The 27,946-nt window shown below is 34.1% G+C and overlaps 2 protein-coding genes and 1 long non-coding RNA gene across 3 annotated transcripts; all 3 read left to right on the forward strand.

Moving 5' to 3' along the window:
• Positions 1-712: 712 nt before the first annotated feature.
• On the forward strand, positions 713-7,271 carry LOC109064200 (synaptophysin-like protein 1). The gene is made up of 5 exons (XM_042721643.1): positions 713-1,280; positions 2,373-2,491; positions 3,482-3,686; positions 3,805-3,996; positions 6,371-7,271. Exons 1-5 carry the CDS (start codon positions 1,209-1,211, stop codon positions 6,500-6,502), a joined length of 720 nt encoding a protein of 239 aa, XP_042577577.1. The 5' UTR covers positions 713-1,208; the 3' UTR covers positions 6,503-7,271.
• Positions 7,272-8,400: 1,129 nt separating this feature from the next.
• On the forward strand, positions 8,401-10,693 carry LOC122134245. The gene is made up of 3 exons (XR_006154453.1): positions 8,401-8,528; positions 8,911-8,979; positions 10,660-10,693. It is a non-coding gene; the product is annotated as an uncharacterized LOC122134245 (long non-coding RNA).
• A 1,695-nt stretch (positions 10,694-12,388) lies between these two features.
• On the forward strand, positions 12,389-27,030 carry LOC109072069 (ataxin-7-like protein 1). The gene is made up of 10 exons (XM_042722611.1): positions 12,389-12,893; positions 13,008-13,096; positions 17,146-17,357; positions 18,920-19,359; positions 21,576-21,658; positions 21,762-22,000; positions 23,136-23,322; positions 23,437-23,558; positions 24,660-25,314; positions 26,206-27,030. Exons 1-10 carry the CDS (start codon positions 12,389-12,391, stop codon positions 26,221-26,223), a joined length of 2,550 nt encoding a protein of 849 aa, XP_042578545.1. The 3' UTR covers positions 26,224-27,030.
• Positions 27,031-27,946: the final 916 nt, after the last annotated feature.

The raw sequence follows: 27,946 nt of genomic DNA on the forward strand, positions 1-27,946 counted from the left end.
TTCATACATTGTTGGGTGTAACCAATTACCAAGTAATTAGTTACTGTAAATTAATTACTTTTCCCTTGAAAAGTAAGGTAAGGGATTACTCTTTTTTTTTTTTTTTCTGTAATTGAATCAGTTACTTCTTATGTAATTAAACTTAAACTTAATACTGTGTATAGACTGTAGAACATTTATACACCACACAATAATGGATTTAAACCTTACAATGCTTGCTTTTTATGAACCCTTCTCATTTTAAATACTTTGGTGAGTTAGTAAGTATATTGGTAACACTTTAGTGTCCAGTTCTCACTATTAACTTGTTGGTTATTAGTATGAATATTACTGGGATATTGGCTGTTTATTATTACTCAAAAATATTAATATTTCACATAATAATGTTTTATTCTCCAAGACCTTATTCTAAATCCTTAATCCTATCCAATTCTTAAACTTAACTACTTTCCTAAGTATTAATAAGTATTAATAATTGGAGAGAGTAATTTGAACAGTAATCTAATTACACTGTTGAAGATGTAATTAGTAACTAGTAATTAATTTATTTTTAGAATAACTTACCCAACACTGTGTGTGTGTGTGTGTGTGTGTGTGTGTGTGTGTGTGTATATGTATATGTATATATACTTTAAATAATAATAATAATAAAAAAGAATACTTTTTTTTAGACAGCCAAATTTTCGAACTGAACTTCCCAACTGTTGCTATAGTAGCAACGTTCATTAGCACACTTTTAGCACTTTGTTATATAACTTTTGTGGATAATGAAGTGATTGAAAATGCTGCATTACGCACCTTGTAATGAAACGTTTGGTTACTGAAGTGTTTAAAAATGCTGCTTAAATGTGTGTGTATGTATATACACTAAACTATAAAAAGAATACATATTTTTAGAACACCATTCAAAATAAATGTTTCAGTTTCGGATGAACTGTTCCTTTAAGAGACTTGAGTTTATAACGGTGCACAGGAATGTGGAGAATCCATCTCTAGGGTCTCTCAGAATCATATGACTGAAATATTGTTGGCTGGACTCATGAACGCGCTTTATTCACTTCTTAGAGAAGAAACAAGCGAAGATATCGCAGCAGCATCATTTATCACAGAACCACGTCACTCTCAAACTTTTGATGAAAACCTGAGCCAGCGAGATTCAAGCCTCTTCTTTTTTTCTTCCTGGAGGATATCTGGGTCGGCGGGGAGAGATGCAGACGGGATTTAAATTAAATTTGACCCCCGTTAAAGAGCCTCTGGGTTTTGTGAAAGTCGTGGAGTGGGTAAGTAAGAAAATCCAAATCTGCTGAAGACGTTTTCAAGCTTTACTTCATAAGGAGGGCAAAGGCCTGGGTGAAAACGCATTTACAACAATTTATTAATTCCTAAGAAAGTATAGTTAAAAGTCCATATAGATGAAAAACGTTTGGTCCCAACTACTAGTACTTACAGGTTTAGTACTTAATGCATAACACATAGTATCTTTATGGAGTAATACTTATGTAGGTTGCATATATATATATATATATATATATATATATATATCAATATATATATATATATATATATAGTATGTGTGTGTGTGTGTGTGTGTGTGTGTATGTATGTATATGTATGTATGTGTGTATATATGTATATGTATATGTGTGTGTGTGTGTGTGTGTGTGTGTGTATATATATAAAAACATATACAATTTTAATTTCTTTTTCAGCAACTTTTTTTTTCTTTTAAACATTGTTTCATCATGTATTCCTCATGCATGTTCAGACTGTTATGCTGATAATAATATATAATGAAAAATTCTTAAATGCAATAATGAAGAGATATTCAAAAAATATTAATTTTCACTTGTCCTCTCTCAGACTTTTCGACCCCCTTGCAAGTACTTTTTGCATAAAATGCACATTCCCTTCATTAGCAACTCAGCATGTCTTGAGTTTTCTTTAGCCACCTACTTACTGTACATGAAGTTCATCCCTTCTTCATTTGCTCAAAGGAGCTTGTTATTGGCAGGGAAAAGGACTCAGATGTTGCTGTTTATAAAGCATGGATCCGAAAGTGGGACGGATGAGAAGTTTCTCTGTTTTGCTTAATTGCTTCTTGAGAATGAATGAGGCAAACAGGATGCATCACGCAGCCAAACTATTTAACTTCCACCAGTTAAAAACAAACAACAAGATAATACAAGTAAAAAATAACAGGTTAAAACTGAGCACAGGATCAGATTAGTATGTCAGATGATTCATGAACGCAGGCAGTGAAGAAAGCTTGCGGTGCATCTTCAGGTTTGTTTATGCTGGAAACTGAAGACGTGTCTGCATGCGTCTGTTGTTTGCATGGAGCGTTTCATACATAATGCTCTGGTTTTCTCCAGCTCGCGGCTGTGCTTGCATTCGGGTCCTGTGGAGGATATACTGGCAGAAATTTGGTTTCCATCTTCTGCGGCGGAAGCACTAATGAAACCCTCAGTGCCACTTTCACCTACCCTTTCAGGTTTGACCCAGTTACACTCTGAAATTGGCAAGTAAAACACTGAATGAAATGTGAAATTGTAGAGTAGAAAGACTGTAGGTGACATACTCCAATAATCTTTTTATTGTGTAATGTATTTTTATTTACTAAAATTATCAAAAGAATGTTGGATAATTGAAATAAAGCTGAAATAAAATAAACGTAAAATGAAAAGCTTAAACTAAATCTAAATTTAGATATGAGAAACAAAAAAAATAAAAACTGAACACATAAAAATAAGACCTAATTCAAAATATTAAAGCAGTAGTTCATCCAGGAATTAAAATGTACTCAATCTCCGGCCATCCAAGATGTAGATGAGGTTCTTCATCTGAACAGAATTGGAGAAATGTAGCACTTCATCACTTGCTCACTAATGGATGCTCTGCAGTGAATGGGTGCCGTCAGAACGAGAGTCCAAACAGCTGATAAAAACATCACAATAATCCACACCACTAAAGCAAAACATTCAATGTCTTGTGAAGTGAAAAGCTGCGTGTTTGTAAGAAACAAACCCTTTATTAAGATGATTTTTAACTTCAAAATAGGAGTCCTCTATTCATAATATTCCTTTTTCCAGTGAAAAATTGTTTCATCTGAATCAGGAGAGAAATCTGCACAGATCAAGCACTATTTACAAGATAAAAACAGTCCAAAACTGTTCTAAACAAACATGTTGGTGGATTTTGATGTTGGAGGAAAACAGGAGATGGACTTTTTTTCCACTGGACTCATTTAAAACACCTTAATGATGGATTTATTTCTTGCAAACACACAGCTTTTTTGCTTATCAGGATGTTAATTGCTGGACTGTAGTGGTGTGGATTACTTGTGGATTATTGTGATGTTTTTATCAGATGTTTGGACTCTCATTCTGACGGCACCCATTCACTGCAGAGCATCCACAGGTGAACAAGTGATGGAATGCTACATTCCTCCAAATCTCTCTGTGTTTTATATCTTCATTTGCAGGTTAAACCAGGAGCTGCTGGTGGAGAACAACACCACTCTTTGCAATTGCACAGTTCCTGCAACCCATCTTGTGGGAGACTCGTCGTCCTCGGTGGAGTTTTTCGTGGCTGAGGCCGTCTTGGCTTTCCTCTATTCAATGGTGGCTCTGCTGGTCTATCTGGGCTACATGCATGTGTACAGAGACTCAGACTTCGGCCCTATGTTTGTGAGTATGCAACCGGTAGATGAGTTTGAAGTTTGCATGCAGTATGCATTTGAATATCATGATGCAGATGCTTTTAAGGGAAAATTCTGTTTGTAATATTTCTGTCTTTATCTGCTAGGATTTCGTGCTGACAGCAATCTTTGCGTTCCTGTGGCTGGTGTGCTCGTCTGCCTGGGCTCGAGGTCTGCAGACGGTGAAGGACGCCACTGGTACGGCTGGCATTGAATCCACTCTGGCGCTCTGTATGGACAGAGATGTCAAATGTGAAGTCACTGAGTTCGCCAGCATGCGCTCGCTCAATATATCTGTGGTAAGAAATTACACTAACCAATCAATTGTATTTTTATTTTATTTTTATTTTTTATTTTAAGAAAAGCATCTCAAGCACAGTACAAGTATCAGAATGCTGCATAATAAAATAAAGGGGGGGGGAAGCAAAATTTAAACAAGCATAATAAATACTCACAAAGATGTACATATATGTCACAAATAACACTATGCAAATACATATAGACAACTGTAAGCGAAAAAATAAATAAAAAAATAAAAAAATATAAAGGTGTGTTTATTGCCAAAAACTGTTCTAACAAGGGCATTTGATGTTTTTAAGTGTTGGAGGTACTGGGACCTACAGGAGTTGGAATAGTAAAGAGGTTTTTGAAAGAATTCTCTTCTGCTTAAGGATTATTTATAACCATTTATTTGATCACAAAGGATAGGTTAGTACTGAAATTATGCGGATGACATATTATGACAATTTAAAACCAACTGTTTTTCAATTTGACTATATTGAAAATGCAATGTTTTCCCCATTTCACTGTGATGCAAAGCTGAATTTTCAGCCCAACATATACTCTCCAGTCTATCATTGTCACATGACCTCCTTCAGAATCATTCTCCGGTTTACAACAGGAGCTATGCTGAGTTTGCGTGCTCTAAAACATTATTATCAATGTTGAAAACAGTTTTTCTGCAACACCGATATTTTTGTGTAAACTGAGATGCCCCACCATCGGTGAAGTTTTCTTTGATAAGTGGCAATTATTGGAAAAAGAACTATTAAAATGGGGCTTCTTCAATGATGCATTCAGCTGTTCAAAAGTGAGCAAGGACCAGACACTTTATACTGTTGCAATGAGAGCCTATTTCTTTTTCACACAAATGTGATAGAAACGACCGTTGGCCTCGAGAGAGTGAAGACTTGTCGTTTCATTCAGAGGTAGCTGTATCCAGTTTGTTAAGCGCTCACTGGTTTGAGGTCTTCTTTGAAAGATGAAAATGTAATTATGCTTTCTTCTCGTATCAGGATTTCACCTCGAATTTCAGCGGCGTTGCGCGTCAAATTCAAATTTGGCATGAATTCCCCTTTCAAGCCTATTAATGGCACCCATAATCGCAAGACCCTCAGGGGTTGAAAGTTCAAAACCGTTGTCCAAAGGCGAGCCGCCGCAAACAGACGAATCGGCCCTTCTTTTTGTCGCTGCGTTCTTAGAAGGACATCGTTGGGAACTCAAAACGACAGACTACAACAATATGTTAGAATGAAGTAAACGTCAATCCACGAAGATATAATTATATATATATAGTTCGTATATAGCGCTGTATCAAATTATAAAACGAAATTTAAAAGCTAGTTTGCGGAGCTCCCGACTTATGCGCCCTCACATGGCAGATGCTAAACCGGAAGTCCCCCAATCAATTGTATTTTTTAACTATTTATTATCATGCTGATTATCAATTTTTGTAACCACCAAAAAAGGACGATGTTAAACTGCATTTGCAATGTCTAATTAAAATGAAAAGGAACCACATGCAACTGACACTTTATTAATTTTAAACACTTAAACAACACCTACAGAATAATAAAAATAAATATGAAATAAAAATAATCCTCTTAACAATAACAAGGCTGCATTTATTTGATCAAAAATACAGTAAAATTATGAAATATTATTACAGTTTAAAATAACTGTTTTCAATTTGAATATATTGTAAAATGCATTTTTTCCCCTGTGATGCAAAGCTGAATTTTCAGCATCATTACTCCAGTCTTCAGTGCCACATGATCCTTCAGAAATCATTCTAATATGCTGATTTGCTGCTCAAGAAACATTATTATCAATGTTGAAAACAGTTGTGCTGCTCCATATTCAACACCAAAAAAAAGATTAACAAAAATACAAAATAAAAAAAAAAATTAAAATAAAAAAAAGAAATTAAATTATTCTTCAATGATGCATTCAACTGTTCAAAAGTGAGAGGAAAGACATTTATAATGTTGCAAAAGATTTCTATTTCAAACAAATGTGAACTTTCTATTCTATTCATCAAACAATATATATATCATGGTTTCCACTAAAATACTTTTTATGTTTTCAACATTAATAATCATGTTTCTTGAGCAGTAAATCAGCATATTAGAGTGATTTCTGAAGGATCATGAGACACTGAAGACTGGAGTAATGATGCTGAAAATTCAGCTTTGCATCTCAGGAATAAATTACATTTGAAAACATATTCAAATTGAAAACTGGTATTTTTAGATTGTAGTATTATTTCACAATTGTACTGTTTTTACTGTATTTTTCATCATATAAATGCAGCTTTGGTGAGCTGAAAAGAGATTTTCCCTGAGTGACCCTGAGAGTAAATTATAAATAACTGACTCCAGACTTTATTTTCAGATATTTGGTTTCTTGAGTCTCATCATATGGGCTGGGAACACCTGGTTTGTGTATAAGGAGACGAGCTGGCACTCTCAGAAGGTCAACGCTCAACAAGCAGCAGGACGGGGTCCAAATCCAGCACCCATCTAAACAATTACCCCCAAAGCCCACCGTAGTCTTTATGAAAAACACAGTAACAGTTTATGCTTTACGCAGTTTGTCTATAAGGACAATAATCATATGACTGCCGTGTTAATTTGTGAGATTTCTCTCTTCTCCTTCTCTGTTTTATATCTTTTGATTTCTTGCATACTTGAAGAAAATATATTTTTTTTTTTACCTTGGTCACATTTTATTAGCATGCTTTTTTATTTTTTTTTACTTTTAATGGAAATACAACAGGTTTTGCAAATGTACTATTACAATATATTTTACTTTTGTGATCTATTTTTATTGTCAAATCAGTTTTGTTTTTTGCATTAAAAAAAAAAACAGTTTCTTCTTTCTTACCCAATTCCTTGTTGCGTTTATATTATCTATGACATTTTTATTCAGTATATTAAGCTTTGGTAGCATTTTTAATGGTGCTGGAGTTTTGTTTTGGAAGGTTTTCTCTCTTTTCTTTAGGGAAGCATTGTTCTCCTTCCACTGAAATGTCATTTTTGGTGAATAAAACTGACTGTGAAGTGCACTTGGTAGTGTTTGTATACATGCAGGACTTTGTGCTTCTGGGGAGAAAGTGTGATTTCTTACTCAGATAAATCCTGGCTTCCTTCTGGTATAATGGCACTTTTGTTAAATCAGCATTTGTCAAAAGAACAAACAAAACATTATCTGTAATTGTTGCGTTACAGCGCCACCTGCTGGCGATGATGAGACGATGACTTTCTCATGACAGCTGCTTGTGTAACGATTCGTCACAAATTATTTACCTACAGGATCACAAAAATCTGAAAAAAGATAACAAAACTAAAGCCCAATTAAAACAACATCGACTGTCCACTGTATTAAAAAAGGCATTTTAGTCTACTGTTAGTGTCATAATCAACAATAATAACTAATAGTAATACTTTTTTTTTTTAGGTATGTTTATATTTTTTATGTAAACAACGTTTAAACATCAGTTTAGTAATTATAGAATCAATAATAATAGTAATAATACTTATTATTTTAATTACATTTTACATTTATATTACATTTATTATTAGTAGTAAGTAAAACCATTATTACTAGTTGTTGACGATAATAATAATAATAATAATAATTAGTATTAGATTGTGATTATTATTAGTTGTATTAACTGTTGAATATAAAATCAATAACATTTTATTACTTAGATAATATATAACAAATATTAAATCATATATTAATACAAATAAAAAGGTACTATTAATGTAAATAATAATAATTATTATCATTATTGTTATTAATTTTTGCGATTAATAACATTTAGAAATATTTTTAATTATTTAATAAATGTATTAATGTATTCAGGAATATTTATTTATATACAAACACTAAAATTAGATTATGATCAACAATTATTACAACTATCAAAAATGATGATGATGATGATGATTATTATTTACACCGATATTCCTTTTATTTTTATTTATTTAAAGTATCCTTTAATATTTATTGCATATTATGTGAACATTACAATGTAATTAATTTGATACTTAACAGTTTATACAAGTATAACAAACAACAACGATAATAATTATCTTCAACATCAACAACTAGTAATAATAGTAATAAGTAGTAATACTACTAATTATATTATTGCATTATTGCTAGTAATTACATTCATATTAATTATTAATTTCATGAATGTATTATTTAATATTTATGTTATATAAACGAAAATATGGCATTATTAACGCATATGTAATTATCATGTAGAAATGAAAGAAATAATAAAATGGTGTAGGGACAAAATATACGAATAGTGTGTACTGTAAGAATGCACGATGCACACGTTCAACCTTTCCCCTCACCCTCCCGCCCCTCAATCCCAGCCCATCAAAAAACAAGGAAGAACTGTGGCGAAGGTGGCGTCATATGTTTCCCTCGCTCGCTCGCTCGTCTCTCGCTGTCTGTGAAGGAAGAAGGAAGAGCAATGGCGACGCTGTATCGCCGCGCGCTCACACTGCACACAGGAGCCACAACACACACTGTAAGTCACGTTAGCGCCCTCAGACACCCTCTCGACTGCAGCACGACGCTCGGTGATGTCAGGGTTTATAACGGGAGATCGCGCGTGCATCTGCGCTGCTGCATAAACAGCGCGCCTGCATTAATTTCGTCATCTGTCACGATTGATTTACAGGTGTCGCGCACTTCTGTACTTTACGCGTCAATGTTAGTGGCTCAGGAGACGGAGTGTGTATAAGTTTAGACACTGTGTGTGTGTGTGTGTGTGTGTGCGCGCGCGCGCGTGTGTTGCTTTGCTGGATCAAGACAGCCATCTAGCTACCAGTATCTGTAACTGTGCATGCTCGTTAACTCTTTGGTTTCAGTGTCAGTCTAATGTATGCGGCGATATTGAATATTTTCAGATCTTTACTCTGATACTGCTGGGAAGAAGCTCTTGAAGGGTTCAGAGGTGATCAAACGCAGTAAAGCAGGTGAGTGTGTGTGTGTGTGTGTGTCATGATGGTGGGCGTTTCTTCTCGTGTCATCATGTTGTTATTGCTGTCAGAGCTCATATAGGCTTAGGGTAATACTGTACTTTCACAGCATGCATCATCACTGTTTGCACCTTCAATAGTTTTCCATTGTTGTCACCATACCAGAATTTCATTAGTAGTTCATACAACATGCTAATAAAAAAAATCTATAAGTATTGTTATTATTTCATGCCACCAACTTAAATTTTTTTGTGCCTGCTTGAACAATACCTTTGAGTATTTACAGCAATAGTAAGAGCATTTGAATGATTTATATCATTGAAATGCGTGTGTGTTCTCAGTGTGTACTGGCGGAAGTGTGCAGTGATTCTGCATGGATGGTGAAAGAAAGCTCAGCGGATCTGACAAGCTCCTCTGAACGCTTGCGTCACAGTTCTCCACTGAGCATCAGCTTTAGCCATGAGTGACTAAATACTTCACCAAACGTGAAGTACATTGGGACACTAGTCCGTCCTGCTTTAAAACACGGCCGTAAAATGATTATTATATTAATTTAATGGAATAGTTCACCCAAAAATGGAGATTTGCTGATAATTTACTCACTGTCAGGCCATCCAAGATGTAGATGAGTTTGTTTCATCATCAGATTTGGAGAAATGTAGCATTCCGTCACTTGTTCATCAATGGATCCTCTGCAGTGAATGGGTGCCGTCAGAATGAGAGTCTAAACAGCTGATAAAAACATCACAATAATCCACAAGTAATCCACACCACTCCAGTCCATCAGTTAACATCTTGAGAAGTTAAAAGCTGCATGTTTGTAAGAAACAAATCCATCATGAAGGCATTTTTAACTTCAAACCGTTGCTTCCGGCTAAAATGTGACGACTCTATCCATAACATTGCTTTCTTTAGTAGAAAAGTAATCCGGTCTGAATCAGGAGAGAAATCTGCACAGATCGAGTACCATTAACAAGCCAAAACAGTCCAAACCAGCTCTAAACGAATATGTGGGTGGGTTTTGATGTGAGAGAACACTTTTTCACTACAGGAAGTGTTATTATTGCATTATAGACTTCTATTTTGTCAAAAATAAGCTTTGCCATTTAAAGTTAAAATGCTTTAATGTTGGATTTGTTTCTTAAAAACATGCAGCTTTTCTCTTCACAAGACATTAACTGATGTTCTGGAGTGGTGTGGATTATTATGATGTTTTTATCAGCTGTTTGGACTCTCATTCTGACGGCACCCATTCACTGCAGAGCATCCACTGGGGAGCGAGCGATGGAATGCTACATTTCTCCAAATCTGATGAAGACACAAACTCACCCACATCTTGAAATGCCTGAGAGTAAGTTCTCAGCACGTTTTAATTTTTCGGTGAACTGTTCCTTTAAGAGAGTGTTTTCAGAAAGCTGCGATAAGCAACAGTTTTCTCATGTTTGCGTTGGGAGTAAAATATGACAATGTTTTCTACACCACAGGACCATTTTGAAAAAAAAAGCATCTTTTCTTCCAGTCAGGCTTTTAATCATGTTGTCAAAAACAAGACCGCACTATTGCCAGATGATCGTTCCGCTTAAACTACAGCAGATGTGATATATTCATGCTAATATGTGAAGTGGTTTTAAAAGTTGTCATATTTACTGACTGTCTCTCTCTCTCTCTCGACTGTAGATATGCTTTTGTATGGTCACGCCAAAACACAAGAATATCAAAAACCCCGTCTTCTACGACTCCAACAAAAAAGTCAATAATCATCACGACCTCACTAATTATTACGGTGAGTGAGTGTTGGCTAGAAAGTGACTCGCTGACAGTCATCGCTTGTAATGATACCGATTTATGAGGAGGATTTTATTTGAACTTAATGGTCTCGTTGAGTTCTCGTTTTCTTGACATTAGTGCACTGAAGTGTGTGTTAAAGGCTGGTATTTCCGATAGTCAGTTCAGAAACCCATTATGTGATTTGATTGATATTTTGGGTCTGTTTTTGGTTTATTGTGCAGTTTTCAGTACATTTATCTCAAATCATTTTCATTTTGAGAGAAATCAATGGGATGAATGAGTTTAATGATCTAGAAAATTGTGAGTCTGATCGCTTCATTCACATCCGTAGTGTTGTGAAAGTCTGTTCAGAACACTAACCTTGAATATGAGCAGTAATAATAGTTACGCATGCATTAGTATACATTTCTAATTAAATCAAAACCTTAATTCTATGGCTAGCCCTTAATATATAGATATGCAAAAGTAACCTGTGTAAGGTTATAATAGAGGTGTTTACTGCTGTAAAGCAAGAATCATAGAGTCATTTGCTGTTTACATTATTATATGTGTTGCACACCATAGTCTTACACCTGAGGCGAGTTAAAACGGTTTAATTTAGCACATCATCAACATAACCTTCTATTAGATCTGAGTGAGAGAAAAGGACGTGTTTTAACAGCATTCAGATTGTTTGTTAAGTCTCTTTATGCTCACCAAGACTGCATTTATTTAAACATAAAACAAAGAAATAATGAAATATTATTACAACTTAAAATAACTGTTTTCTGTTTGAATATATTGTAAAATGTAATGTATTCCTGTGGTGCAGTGCTGAATTTTCAGCATCATTACCCCAGTCTTCAGTATCACTGCAAAAGGTGTAATCAAATAAATAAAAAACAATTGTTCAGTATAAAACTATTCACTTTATAGTTAATTATAAAAAAATTTGAGGTCAGTAGGATTTAAAAAAAAATAATTTAATAGTTTTATTTCACAAGGATGCATGAAATTGATTGAAAGTGACATTTATGAAAATACTTAAAAAGATTTATATAAAAATGCTTTATATTTATAAAAAAAAATTAAAAAAAATATGGTTTTCACAAAAATATGAAGCACAGCTGTTTCAGTAATGATAATAATAATTATAATGAATGTTTCTTGAGCAGCAAATCAGCATATTAAATGATTTCTGAAGGATCATGTGACACTGAAGACTGGAGTAATGATGCTGAAAATCAGCTTTGATCACAGCAATAAATTACATTTAAACATATAATAAAATAGAAAACAGCTATTTTAAAATTGTAATAACATTTCACAATATTACTGTTTTTACTGCATTTTATCTTGGCGTTTGTAGCTTTAAAGGGACAGTTCACCCAGAAATGAAAATTGCTATCATTTGCTCACCCTCAAGTTGTTCCAAACCTCTATGAGTTTCTTTCTTCTGTTGAACACAAAAGAAGATATTTCGGAGAATGTTAGCATTCTTCAAAATATCTTCTTTTGTGTCAGCAGAAGAAAGAAACTCATACAACTTAGTTAAAGGTGAGTAAATGAGGACAGAATAAAAATTTTTGGTTGAACTGAGTTTGTATTGCATTGTTGTGCTGAAACACCATTGTGTGGAATGTTAAAAACCGAAAGAGGTCTCTTTCAAAAAGCGTCCTGTCCCGCGGCAGAATGGCTCCACCAATCCGCCATCACCGGTTTTCCAGCTCGTCTTGTTTACTTTCGTTTTAGCTCGGCGCGCTCGTCTCGTCTGCTCGGCTCACATCTGTCTTTGGTCTTGTGCCCAGAACACGTGCGCTCGTGGAACGGAGAGGTGTCTCGCTCGGCGGGAGGCAATGGTAATGCATGGAAGGCCCGTTGGCAGCTCGCCCCCTTCCCCTTTCTCTCTCGTCCCCTGCTGCCCCCCTTTGAGAGCGTAGAGCTGCGCGGCAGCTGCAGGGCTGCGAGGGTTCAGCACAGGGGTCAACGACTCGCAGCTATTCAACTCAAAACACCGCAGCCTAGAAAGAGAAGGCGGGATGCCTTCAGCCACACAGGAGGCATGCTATTCTCTCGTCTTTTTCTCTTTCGCTTTCTGTTTTTTTTCTTCCATGCTCTCAACCGCCGCGGAGCAGACAGGCTGGGTAAGTGTGTCTCCTCGACCAACGTGTGCGTGTTCTTCACAGCGGACGCTTCTGAACACTCACGTGTTTGCTTAGCTTTCTGTTTTCGCGGTTTTGGGCTCTGTTTGTGAGCAGGACTGGGCCTTACTAGTGGATCTTCCTGCAGTCGCTGGCTGGATGTAAACAAACGTAGCTCAGCTGGTGCCTGTGACTTCCTGTGGCCTGTCAGATAGCGAGACGCTAATAGCAGACCACACACACACACACACTGAGACCTGTGTGAACGGGTTTACAACGATTTACACCACTAACCAACCAAAAATAAATGTACAAACAAACTAAAGATAAACTGTCACGTTTTATCCTGGGTGTTTTTGAAAGGTAATTATCACTGTTGCTTAGATTTGTTACAACTTGTTGGAGAGAGGTGCGCTGACGCTTTTCGGAGCATTCTGACTTGATTTTTAGAAAACTGATGAAGAAAAACCACAATCTCGCATTGGAGGAGGAGGGACCTGAGTCATATCTAGAAACCAGAATATCACAGAGACTTGAAGCTGCAGGACTCTTTTCACTTGGGCCAGTAAAAAAAAAAAACACCTAGCAACCGCATAGCAACACACTGAAAACCCCTTAGAAGGCTTTAGAAACTGTACAGCAACGACGCTTCTGCAAATGGATAGAAGCTAGGGCTGTAACAGTACACAAACCTTTTGACGTCACGGTTTGGTATGTTTTCATTACAGCAGGGGAAAAAACTAAACATAAAATTGCTTTTTCAATTATAATTTAAATTTTCTTAGGATAAAAAGCTACCCCAGCTTATGATCTAAACTATAGGGATTATTATAAGGTTATGATTAACATCAAAGCCCAAACTTAAATGTTATTACAATTGAAAAAAATAAATAAAATAATCAACACTCAACAAAAAAATAAAAAATAAAAATGCAAACATGTAAATTGTGCATAAATTGCAGTTTTTAAATTAACTTCTACCTAGATGATAATTTCTATTTGTTGTTGAAATATATTTATTTAGCTACACAGTGGCTATCATAACTTGTTTCATAACAGATTCATTAAACACATTAAATGATTAAGACATCACTAACGGGTAAAGTAAAATATAATGAGTATATAGTCAAATTTTTCAGTAAAAACTCTTCTCTAGATTTAATTTCTAGAGTAGGTGTGAACACTGATGGCTTGTCTGAGGTAATGCTATGTGTAATTTTGTTTTGACGTCTTTCTGTAGTTGAAACAATGATTGATTCGCGTTTATTTCACGTTAACACTAATAGTAAAAAGGAAGGGATAATTGCGCTCACTCACGCTCCGCGCTGCCACTTGAACTGAGGTGTTTATTCAGCGATCTGTCAAGCCACATCAAAGAGCAATATATTTCTTGAATTTCTTGAAAAATTTGCATAATTTGAAAGATTTTGAGAGACTTTGTTTCTTATCAGAAGTAACATGCGTACCAAACCGATAGACCCATATCAAACATTTTATGTGTACTGTTACACCCCTAATAGAAACACACTAAAACATTTAGAACTCTCTAGAAACCTCATAGCAATCCACTAAAAACAATCAGAACACCATAGCAACTGCGTAGCAACACACTTAAAACATTTAGAACTCTCTAGAAACCTCATAGCAATGCATTAAAAACAATCATATAAAAACACACACCACTTAAAACATATAAAAGCAACAAACTAAAACACTCAGAACATCATGGCAACTGTGTAGCAACAAACTTAAAACATATAGAACTCTCTATCGACCACTCTCAAACTAACATTCGACCACATGGCAACGCAACAAACTTAAACATTCAGAACACCAACCACACACACATTCAGAACACCATGGCAACTGTGTAGCAACAAACTTAAAACATATAGAACTCTCTATCGACCACATAGCAACAAACTAAACATTCAGAACACCATGGCAACTGCATAGCAATGCAATTGAAACCATTTAGAACTCTCTATAAGCTGACTTTTTTTCTCACTGTTGCGAAGTTTAAATTTGGTATTCTGTCTTTTATCCTCAGAATAATGTGATATAAACTCGCAACTGAGAGTTATAAAGTCAGAATTGAGCGATATAAACTTGTAATTCTGAGAAATAAAGTTAGTCTTTCTGTCCTCAGAATTAGGCTTTATAACTCGCATTTACAGGTATATATGTCATAATTCTGAGAAAGGAAGTCAAAATTGCGAGATATAAATTTACAATTGAGAGAAAAAAGTCAGAATTGCAAGATATAAACTCGCAATTGCGAGAAGAGTCAGAATTGCAAGTTGCACAATTCCAACTTGATTTCTCGCAATTGCAGGTTATAACCTTGCAATTCGGAGAAAAAAAAACTCAACATTGTGAGATAAAATCGCAATTGTGAGGAAAAAAACAGAATTGTGATGTAAAAAGTTGCAATTGTTGATCACATCAGTTGAGCTGGAGAAGAACACCAACCACAGAAGACGGTTTGCGCTAATGTCTGCTATAGCGCCCCTTGTGGCAGCACTGAGTACAGCACATTTCTAAACGCATTGAATCAAACTAAAAGTGTTAGTGTTTACTTCCTTTTTGTATTTTGTGCATCTCAACATCCTTTTAAAGACACACCAACTGTAACTGATTGTCTTCAGATTTAAGCAGCATCAGAACGTCAGCATACCTGTGAACACGGTGGACTTTGGCCTTTTTATTTATTTATTTTGTCTCAGTCCAGCTGCACAGGATATACACCTACAGGCATATTTACACACCTGCCTCATATTCAGACCAACCCGATGCTGTATTTCCCCCTGCGGCCGGGCCATTGTTTCTCTCTTTTGGTCGGCGGTCAGACTTTGTTGTGAGCGAGGGGTTCTCCTCGTCCAAACAGAGCCTCTGAAATCAGCTCTTTTGAGTCCTCGCGAACAGTGTTGTGGCTCTTGGCTGAGATTCGCTGGCAGACGAGACACGATGCGAAGCCAAGGCCGGTTAGTGAGCTGCCAGATCGAGCCAGGAGCTTTATTATTATTCACTTTGGACATAAACAAGGACTTTTTTTTGTTTTTTAGTACAGTAATCTGGCTCAGTGTAGTGTTTTGAAACCCCATACATCAATTATATGTTGTAGGCCCCTAATTTGTGTTGTGTGTGATAATGAGTGTTTGTAATTGCAGGTAGTTGGGGAATAGTTGAACAGTGAGTAGAGAGGAGCGTGTTCACCTCGAGCCCTCCAGAGCCATGAATAACAACAACAACAATAGTATTAAAATAAAACTAAGACTCATATAATATTAATAGTATTTCTTGTTTGATTCATTTATGTGAATCAGTTCAATCTGTCCATTTTAGTAAATTAATTCAAAACTCTTCATGTTGGTAAATAGTGCATAATAATAATAATATTAACAATTTAATGAAATAAAATGACTAGATATTATTTTTTTTAATTTAATTTATTACTTATGTATTGTTTATTGGTGCATAACCAATATTAAATTAAACTAGTGTGGGCAAAATTGTACTGTATTGCACTTTTTTCTATTTAAGTAATAATAGTATAATAATAATAATTTATTTTGCTACACACATGCAAGCATGACTTTGTAGCTTATAAACAATATGATTATTTAAATGAAATAACAAAAGTTATTAAATTGTTATTATATTATTTATGATTTATGTACTGTTTTACTGGTGCAAATAAATAAAGATTTATATGCGCCAATATAAGAATGAAAATATTATATTACAATAGTGAAAAACTGTGGAAAACATGTATTGATTATTTGTAACTAGATTTTATTGTATTTTGCTTATTGAAAAAATGTAATAAATAAATACAAGAAGAAAAATAATAACGTATTATTATTATTATTATATGTTTTACATATTATTTTATTTGTGCTACATCCATTTATCACATACAGTTTTCGTTTACTTGTAAGCATGACTTAATTTTCATTGTTGGTTAACTTTTAGTTTCATAATTGTAAAACTGCAGTTTTGTTTTCAGCCCCAGATTCCTCAACACACGTCTTACTAAAACTGAAAAAGTCAATCGAAAACCTCACAAACTTCTCTTGAATGTTGAAAGTGGGTTGTGTGGAATATTTGCAGCTCAACATAAGTGTGCACATATTATTTTGAATGTATTATGATTTAGGACGCACTTGTGTTAATCTTTAATGTTGTCTAGGATAGATAGTATATTATTTGGGACTCTGTCCAGTAGTTTATCTTCCTGTATGGAGTCTCATGATCTTCTGACGGTTGTATTCGTGTGTCAGAGAGGAGACACTGCTCGCCCAGCAGCTCCAGGACCCCTCTGGTTCCTGTCAAGGCCAAGATGTCGGTGGGCCAGAGCGAGGTGGAGCCCCTTCCCTTCAGGGTTCCTCGTGATTACCCACACTCACGCTTCAGCAAGGCGCCGCTGGCCGTCTATCCACCCAAAGGAGCCCGAGCCAAAGCCTGGTGGGTAACCCCCCCCCCCACACACACACACTTCCCCATCCAGTCATAAATGCTTCCTCTCACAAACACTGGTTTATGGGTTCAATTAACTGTAAGAAAGTGTTTGTAAACATCATCTAATGCTCCAATATGATTGTCATATTCACACCAAATATATGAATCAATGTAAGAGTTTCCTGACATATTTAAAATTAAACCCAATTTGTATCAATTTATATTTTTAATAATTAATTTTCCAGCGCAAGTTACCCATAAAGATGTCATCATGTATCATACAACATTATTTCCATAAATGCTAGATGATATTAATAATTAGTGTTAGAAATGCCACCAGTGCATATAATAGATTAGAACAGAACTTTTGAAATTATTACTTATATGTATAATTATTATTACTCAGCATGAAAGAACACTTAACTTCCCAGAAAGCTCTTGATTTACCCCAAATTTTGATGTAAATATTTATTGTAATAAAGTCATATGTAAGCATTAGTGAACATTTTATATGTCAACATTAAGATTTGTTTGGCTGTGTTCATTATGTTCAGGAATTGAATTTTAGAGAAATATGTGCAATATGAAAACATTTATTGTGCATATTGTACATTTAAATAATAAAAAATCTACATTGCAAAACAAAAAACACACAAATTGAAATAATAATTACATAAATTAGAAAAATTAGTCATCATAATTACATTATTAGGCATAATTGATCAAAATTGATGTAATATTTACATAAATTAATGGTGAATGATAACACTACTGTTACACTCTCGGTCGCCCAGAAGTCTGGCTAGTGTAAGATTGCACAGACACTCACGCTCTTTACAGAGAGTTTGAGCTAGTTTAAGTGTCTATGGGAGCTTCGGCATAGCACCGTGAGTGACTGCATTGTTTTAATCACAACTCTGCATTTAAACAGCCGTTTCACAACAATTAAAACATTTATTGTGCAATTTGAAAATGCAAAGAAGTCATTATTACATTATTAGGCAAAGTTGATCAAACTGAATGGAATTTTACTAAAATAATGGTGTAATATTTATTATACTACTGTAAAAGTTTTGGTTCTTGTGTAATTTATTCCGTTTTTGAAAGAAGTGTCTTCTGCTCACCAGTGATGCATTTATTTGATCAAAAATACAATAAAAGCAAAGAATATTATTACATTTTAAAATAACTGTTTTCTATGTGAATATACTGTAAAATGTAATTTATTCCTGCAAAGTAATTTATTCCTGGGATTCACTGAATAGATCATTACTCCAGTCTTCAGTGTCACATGATTCTTCAGAAATCATTCTAATATACTGTGATTATACATTTGTGATTATCATCTCATTATTTGTGGAAACCGTGATGCATCTTTCTTAGGATACACTTAATATAAGTTCATATCATAAAAAAATACAAATTCAAATTACATTTCGACTTCCTTTGGTTGTGACCTTTTTATTTTTTATTTAAATGCTCATAAATTGAAAGGGAGTTGAATTTATGTTTGGAAATAGTACTCTATGCAAGTTCAGATCTTAAAATACACAATGTCTTTTCTCTAGCGTGTCTTTACCAGTGGTGAGTCTGGAGAAGATGCCGTGTTTCAACCGATCGGAGGGAGCACACATCAAAGTCAACTCCACGTCTCCCACGGCGGGGTCTTCTCTTTCCTTCTCCTCCACGTCTTCCTCTCCATCTTCCGCTCCTCTCAAGTCCTCCTTGACGTCACCAGCATCTCAGAAGAACCAGGAGAAGTTCATGAACGGTCGTGGTCCTGTGACGCCTCGCTCCACCACACCCCCCTCGCTGATTGACAGGCGGCCCAGCCCATCACGGTCACCCTTGGAGAAACGGCCCGCCCCCTCGCCCTCCCCACAGGACAGGAGACCCGCGGCCTCCACGTCTCCATCCCTATTGGACCGGAGACCGATAGTCCCTCCTTCTCCACCAGACAAGAAGCATCAGAATGGAGCCAAAGGCGTGCGGCACCGGAGAGTGTCAGGTGAGTAGCAAACGCTTGTTTAATGTACAGTCAAACCAAAAATGAATCCGACACCAGATATAATTTTATATAATTTATTTTATAAAAAAAAGTTAAATGACACAAATAATAAACAAAAATTTTTCATATATATATATATATATAGAAGGAAACCTTAAAAATGAAACTGTGAAATAATTAGTGCTGTCAAACTACTATATATATATATATATATATATATATATATTATATATATAAAACTGTGAAATATATATATATATATATAGAAGGAAACCTTAAAAATGAAACTGTGAAATAATTAGTGCTGTCAAACGATTAATCGCATCCAAAATAAAAGTTTTTGTTTCCGTAATATATGTATGTGTACTGTGTATATTTATTATGTACATATAAATACACACACATACAGTATATATTTAGAAAATATTTACATGTATATACATTTATATATTTATATTCTTATATTTTATATTATATATTATATATAAATATTTGTAATATATAAACAACATATATACATACATTGTACATATACATACATTACTATACATATATGTTTGTATTTATATATATATATATATATATATAAATATACACACTATATGTATATATATATATATATATATATATATATATATATATATATCAATATAAACAGTACACACACACATATATTATGTAAACAAACACTTTTTTTTGGATGCAATTAATCGTTTGACGGCACTAGAAATAATGCTTTGGCAACTAACTGAAATAAAATAATAAATTAATAACTTATAAATAAATAATAATAAATAAATAATAAATTAAAGCTAAACAGCTAAAAAATTTAAACTGAATATAAAATATAAAAGTAAAAGCTAAATATAAAAATAAATAGCTAATTCAAAACTAAAATAAAACGCTATAATAGTAAATAAATAATACTAAAATAACACTGCTCTTAGCCCTTCAGGATTCTCGCAAATATACTTTTAAAAAATACGAAAAAGGGAGAAATGAAACAAACTAAAAAAACAAACTAAAACGATGAACAAAAATAAATAAATAAATCCCATCGCTTGTTTTCTGTGGTTTATAGTTTGTAGGCTTGTAGTTCGTCTGGCAGCACGAATGTTCAGTTGTAACTAGCCTCTGCTAGAGGGACAGTTGTCTCTCTCCGTATGTTGTTTACTGGGCTCTCGCCCCACCGGAGGTTTGATTTATGCTGCTCTCGGTCGCCAGATCCTCTGCTGTGTCCAGCAGCCGCACAGACACTCACGCTCTATTACAGAGAGTTTGAGCTAGTTTAAGTGTTTATGTGAGCTTCGGATAGCACCGTGAGCTGGACTGCATGGTTTTAATCACAACTCTGCATTTAAAACAGCCTTCACCACAGTCTCTCAGAGTTAAAAGCTCAGGTCTGAAATACGTTCCCAGTAAACTGCCTCTACTGTCTACACAGACAGCATCCGAAATGAGAATATATCTTGGAAATGACTGGAAATGATTACAGACTCATGCACAAAAGAAATGCACGAGATATTTGATCAAAACTCAATGCATTCTGACATTGGCATAATCAATTAGCGCATTTTAATTGACTAAAATCATATAATAAATGTTTTTATATATGCAGTATTTTAATAAACATGATACAGTAATTAAATATTATATGCTATGTATATAAATCTATTTTGTTACACACACACAGATTTTTATTTATATATATATATATATATATATATATATATATTAGTGCTGTCAGACGATTAATCACATCCAAAATAAGTTTTTGTTTACATAAAACTTCTGATCAAACCTGTGTATATTTATGTACATCTAAATACACACACACATGCCATGTACATATTTCAGAAAAATGTTGTTTATATATTAAATATATTTATTTATAATATAAATTATATGAATATAAACATAGACATGTAAATATTTTCAAAATATATACTGTAAGCGTGTGCATGTTATATATGCATAATAAATATATACAAAACACATTATGCAAACAAAAACTTATTTTGGATGCGATTAATTATATACATGCATTATAATACATAATAAATAATTTAATAATACTATAATATATATATATATATTATATATCATATACTAATATATATATAATATATTATATATAAATATATATGTTTGCTGTACAGGGAGAGTTAATAAATAATTTAATAAATAATATTGTTCTTTTGTTGTTTGCTGTACAGGGAGAGTGTTTGATCCTAATAAACACTGTGGGGTTTTGGACCCAGAGACAAAGCGGCCTTGCACTCGATCTTTAACCTGCAAGGTTGGTATTGTCACTCATTAGTGTGTAATTTAATCTAATTTAATCATCTCTGTCCACTGAGGACTGTGGTGGAGCTTAAAGTGTTTGTTTGTGTATGTTGTAGACTCACTCTCTAACCCATCGGCGAGCCGTCCCGGGACGGTGGAAAGACTTCGACATCCTTCTAGCGGAGCATAAGGGACGGCCGAAGGAGACGGGGCAAAAAAAGGATGTTCAAGCAAGCAGCCAATCAGTGCAGGTCACACAGTCACATGACTCAGCAACCAGCCTATCCACAAGCTGTACCAATGCCAAGACCACGCCCACTCTCAAACTGCAGCTGGCCAATTCACACTTACACAGGTACATACTGCTGAATACAAGACTGTGCTATTATTTTAATGTCTGGGTATCTAACATCTGTTTTTTAAAGTAAAACAGAAAATAGGTTGATAAAATATTCAAAGCATGTTTTCCATGTTTTATCTATGTGCATTATTTATAATGCATATAAATAAAACAATCATAATATCCTACAAAATAATAAAATAAACAAAAAAAATACTAATAATATTAAATAGTATTAATATTTGTAATAATATTAACATTTTTAAAATATGACATTTTAAGTGATGGTGCACTTTGAATTGTTTTTGTTGAACTGTATAAACTGATTCACAGATTTTAGTTAGTTAAAATAATACTGAAATAAAATAAAATATAAATATTATCACTATCATATATCTGATCATATTTTCATTGTTGTAGTATGATGGTGAATAATTATTAAAAAGGACAACTTTAAATGAAAATTAGAAATGTTGCCTTGGCAACTAATTGTAATAAAATTAGTTTAAGTAGAAATACTAAAATTACTGAAACTGAAAATTAAAAAACCTGACAATATAAAAATAAAATCCAATTCACAATATTCATAAATAAAAGAAATTAAGTTAAATAGATGTATAAAAAGGCATAAGTACATAAAATAACTAAAAACTAAACTAAACTAAAAAAACTAATTCAAAACATTAATAAATACTATAATGGTATATGAATAATACAAAACTAGCCATGGTTATTTGTCTATATTGTGTGCATAGAATGAGTTTGGCCCAATAGAATCAAATTTACCAAATATATCAGTTTTCAAGTTTAAAATAAGAAAAGATTGTTTAACTAGTATATAATGACACATTTGATAGGAAACTTAACAGGCAAATAAAAAGCACATTTAAAATCATTGCAATAATCACATCTTGCCCGATTTTTAAATTGCCAGAATTTTTTTTTAAAGTACTAAAAATACATGAACGCTAAACAGATTTTTTTTTTAAATGACAAAAGCATATAACAAAATTACCAAAACAAATTAAAAATTAAATAAATAAAAAAATAAATTAAATAAATAAATAGTAGCGTATATAATAATACTAAAATATAACTTAAATGATTTTTAAAAAAAAATCCTCGAGTGTCATCAGTGTTTTATTTGCAGAGCGTCTGGCGGCGGCGGTGCAGTCGTGTTCAGCTCTGCGCCTGTTCCTCCTCCTGAACCCGTGCTCAGCTGGCAGCAATGCAGCGGAGACGCACGTCTGTCCAGCGATGAAGGAGAGACCGACCTCCCCGAGGAGTCTGAGAAGCTGCTGTGCCACTATTCTCCACAGCACCCGAGACCCATGAGCGTGAGCTGCACCAAACCACTACATTACATTTGGGACCCTGTATATTGCTGTATATGCGTAAAGCATTCTAAAAATGGAGTAATGTAACGTAAAAGCCAATCTCTCCTGTCTTAGTGCTGTGCGTTCAGCAGTCGGTTGATGGGACGGGGGCACTACGTGTTCGACCGGCGGTGGGATCGGGTGCGGCTGGCGCTCCACTGCATGGTGGAAAAACACGTCAACTCTCTCATGTGGAGGTGAGCGTCCCGCATGGCCCACAGTTACACGCTTGTCCATCTGCTCACACAATTATTGCTGATGAATGATGTATTTATGGGTGCATACATTCAGTTCACTTTTCCCATAATAGGGTGCATCTATACATAGTAGTTCACCCCAAAATCACAAGAAACAAATATTTTGCACTTAGAAAATAAGTACTTTTTTTTTTTATTCTGACATTATTTTCATTAACAATTAATGTATTATTATTATTATTTTTAATCATAATACAACTTTCATTCCAATTTTCACTCAAATATCATAAACCTGATCAAGATTTTTTCTGCATTCTGACATTTATTTTCATGTTGTTTTATTTTTTTATGACATTATTAAACAAAAATTAAACATTAAATGATTGTTTTTCTTAATAATAGTTTTTAAATCTCATTAAACTGAATAATGTCATTAAATAAGATTGTTGAATTATGGTAAATAATAATTTTTCTTAGTAAACATGTTTATGGCAGTTAAGCATATTTACAAATAATATATTTTTTTAATTGATTTAATATTAGTTAAATTAATAATTAATATTTTTTTTCAAGCTAGAAAAAATAATAATTTGATTTATTATGTAATATCTGAATATAAACACAATTCATGTTTAATAATGTATAAAAATTAAAAATAATAATGAATATTAAATATTAATCATACAGATAAAAATATATAGAAAAATAGCCTCAAAATAAAATTGCAATAAAAAAAGACTTAATTTTCTTTATGCAAAATATTCTTTTTTTCTTTTTCTTTTTTTTTTTATTTAGGGGTGAAATATGACCAACAAAAAAAGTCTTGGTCATATTTCACCCCTAAATAATAATAATAATATTAAAAAAAGTTTTGCATAAAGAAAATGAAGTCTTTTTTTATTGCAATGAGATTTTATTTCATAAGCTTTAATGAATTAAATGAATGTTAACGGCTTCAGTTCTGCTGTGTAGTTTTAGTACTCGAATGACTTTAAAAAGGCTCAAAACTTTTCTTTCACTCAGTAGACACACAACATTTAGGTTAACGTGCCACATGGCTTCCTACCGCACACTGGTGATGTCATATCCTGTTTGTCACAGGAAAGTCCCCCTAGCGGTGGAGAGCATGACAAGCCCGACTGAAGTTTCTCCCCTTGGCTCTCCGTTTGTCCCCAACCACGCGCTGGCGGCTCCTCTGGACGGCGTCTCCATGGTCTCGTACTCCACCTCTTTCTCTCATAACGGCGCTGGGGTTTTCTGCATCCGGGACCCCGGACCCGGACCAAGACCGCAGCGGAATAAACCAGCCAAGCTGCCCAAAGCCTCAGGGGATGGAACGGGACCTAAAAAGCGGAAAGCGCCTCCGGCCTCTGAGTCACGAAAGACCGGGAGCAGCGGGAACAGCTACCATCTGCCATTGGGCGCGCCGCACATCAGTAACGGGACGGCGGCCCTCAGTATCCGGGCCAAGCCACGGCCAGGGGCCCCGGGGCCGAGGGAGCAGGACAGGTATGGGAGTGTGGAGCTGTCCCTCCCGCAGGCGCTCACCGGGGATCACGGGGGCGTCTCGTCCCACAGCCCGCTGCCCTACGGATCCTCCGATGGGAGGAAGAGGAAGAGCTCTGGATCGAGCTCCAGCAGCGACAAACCCAGCAAAAGCAACAAATCCACAGCACTGGACGGGATCTTCAGGAAGAGCAGCAGCGCTTTGCTGTCGTCTGTCGCCGAGTCGCCCCACAGCGCCCTCCCCAGACAGGTAAAACATGTTAAAAATGTAGTAACGTGTCTTTATAGACCGATAGATGTTGACCGATTTTGTGTGTTGATTTCAATTCATTGTATTTATCCACTGAAAAACACTCAATATGACATAAGATATAAAAAAATCAGATATTAAGGAATTTCAATATTGTAATTTGCAGGCCTAGAAAAAAAAAAATATAAATTTCAAACATAAAAAAAAATAAAAAATATTTACAATATCAAAAAAAATTTAATAATATGTACATTTTGAAAATAAAAATATTACATATATAAATGTAAATGTAAAATAATATGAAAAGTTGTGATTTTTATAATTATATTTCTATATATGTTTTTTTTTTCTACCCTGGAAAAAAATTACAATATTAAATAATTAGTATATTTATTATTATTTGTTACATTTTTATATGAATATTAATATATTGGTGGCTGTAAGATATGCCATAACAGACCTCATTAATTGTAAAAAAAAAAAAAAAAAAAAATGTTTTTTCTAGCTCATAAAAGATTGTAATAAAAAAAAAAAAAAAAAAAAAAAAAAAAAAATATATTATATATATATATATATATATATATATATATCTAAATATATATATATATTAATTACAAGTTTTGAAGAATCATGATTTTTTTCTAGTATGAATATATTTTCTTTTTTTTTATGCACTAGAAGAAATAATTACAAGTGCAAGATCCTTGGATAATGTGATGTATTCCTACATAATTTTTATACCATTTTTGCATTTTACTTTAATCTCATGAATGACACTGAGGGTTTTTGCCAGCAGTTCTCTTTGTTTTTTTATTTTTTATTTTTTTTCTTAAACTGTACATTCAGTATTCTTGCATATGCAAACATACTAACCACCGACGTATTTTGTAGCCCAAGGTCCCTCACTGATGCAGTGTGAGTTTGAGAAGAGCTTGGGACGTCCTGTGAGGTCCTGCCTTGATCCCACCGCTGCCTCAACGGTTGAGTCACGTCCTCCTTTCCTACAGGGCTTCTTCTGTTCTGATCCCATTAGGAATAAATGCTTCATCTGCCAGTTTATTAAAGAATGATTTCTCACGTTTCCTTCAGTATCATGCAGATTCAGATTTTGTTTTATCCAGTACACAACACGTTTCAGACATTCAGCGATATGGAGTTTTATTTTTCTTTTCACGTAGATGAGGACAACATGAAGGAAAAGCCTTCAGACTCAACCGTGTCGATCTAAAGTGCACTTAATTTCAAGTCTGAGGAGGGGAAAAAAACGTTTCAAACAAGGGAATATTTTACAGACGCTTTTTCGGCAAGCTGTATTTTTCTAAATTGGATGAATTCAGGTTTTTGAGCATTTGTTTTTGACACACAAGTGTTTGTCGAATTTAAAAACAAAACATAAAGAAGCCAGGACTGACACCTCTGTGGTAAAGCAACTTTAACCAGTGATGAATTTTGTATAATAATTGATCCTTTATTAATTTTCTAACTGACCTGATTAGTGCTTCACACGTTGAGCAGAAGTATATTTGTATGCCATTTTAAAGGTTTAAAGTATTACAGAGACCCTATTGTTGGAAATGTGTGTACATATCTTTTATTATAATTGTTTTGTTTTGTATTTATTGTTTGTATCTCTCAGAGGTTCAAGGATTTAGTGCTTTCTATCTTCCTCAGTCATATGTATCTTCACAGACCTAAAGATGGTTGGTTATGAAAGGGCCTTGCATCCTTCGCATTTTCCATTTATACTCTCTGATTATGTTTTTAAGGAATACTAACTGAAATGATGATGTACCCACAGGATCCCAGTCTTTTCTAGAGGAAAGGTACATTGCTGTGAGCCAGTACTGGCAGTCGGCCGAGGTCTGTTGCCAATTTTGTTTTTTAAAGATGTTGTTAGGTCATACGTGCAACTTTTAGTGTTTGACCATCAGAAATGAAGACCTTCTCAAAGAGTTAACGGAGAAATGTTTGCTGTTTACTCTCTATTTACACTACCGTTTTATTTTTATTCAGCAAGGACTCTTTAAATTGATCAAAAGTGGCATTTATAATGGGACAAATAAGCTTAATATTCCTCAAAGAATCACAGTTTAAACAAAAATATGAAGCAGCACAACTATTTTCAACGTTTATAATAATAAGAAATTTTCAGCATATTAGACTGATTTTTTGAAGTATCATGTGACACTGAAGACTGGGGTAATGATGCTGAAAATTCAGCTTTGCATCACAGGAATAAATTACATTTTAAAATATATTCAAATAGAAAACAGTTATTTTAAATTGTAATAATATATCACAATTTTACAGTTTTTACCATATTTTTTATCAAATAAATGCAGCATTGGTGAACAGAGACTTCTTTCTTTCAAAAACATAAAAAATCTTACATATCCCAAATTTTTGAACGGCAGTGTAAGTGTTCCTGGCCTAAATTTGCATAATTTTAATAAACTACATGCCAATAATGTGTCACCATGATAACTTTTCAAAAAAGAAAGTCCCACTGAAACTCACTGAATATTCAGTTTTACACTGAAATTGCAACAGCAAAATAGATTGTAAATGTCATTTCATGTTGACATCAAATGTGAAGTGCAAAGAATTGCACATAATTGCAAAATAATGATTA

The sequence above is a fragment of the Cyprinus carpio genome, chromosome B4 (assembly GCF_018340385.1).
Source record: "Cyprinus carpio isolate SPL01 chromosome B4, ASM1834038v1, whole genome shotgun sequence".
In the NCBI taxonomy this organism is placed as follows: Eukaryota; Metazoa; Chordata; class Actinopteri; order Cypriniformes; family Cyprinidae; genus Cyprinus; species Cyprinus carpio.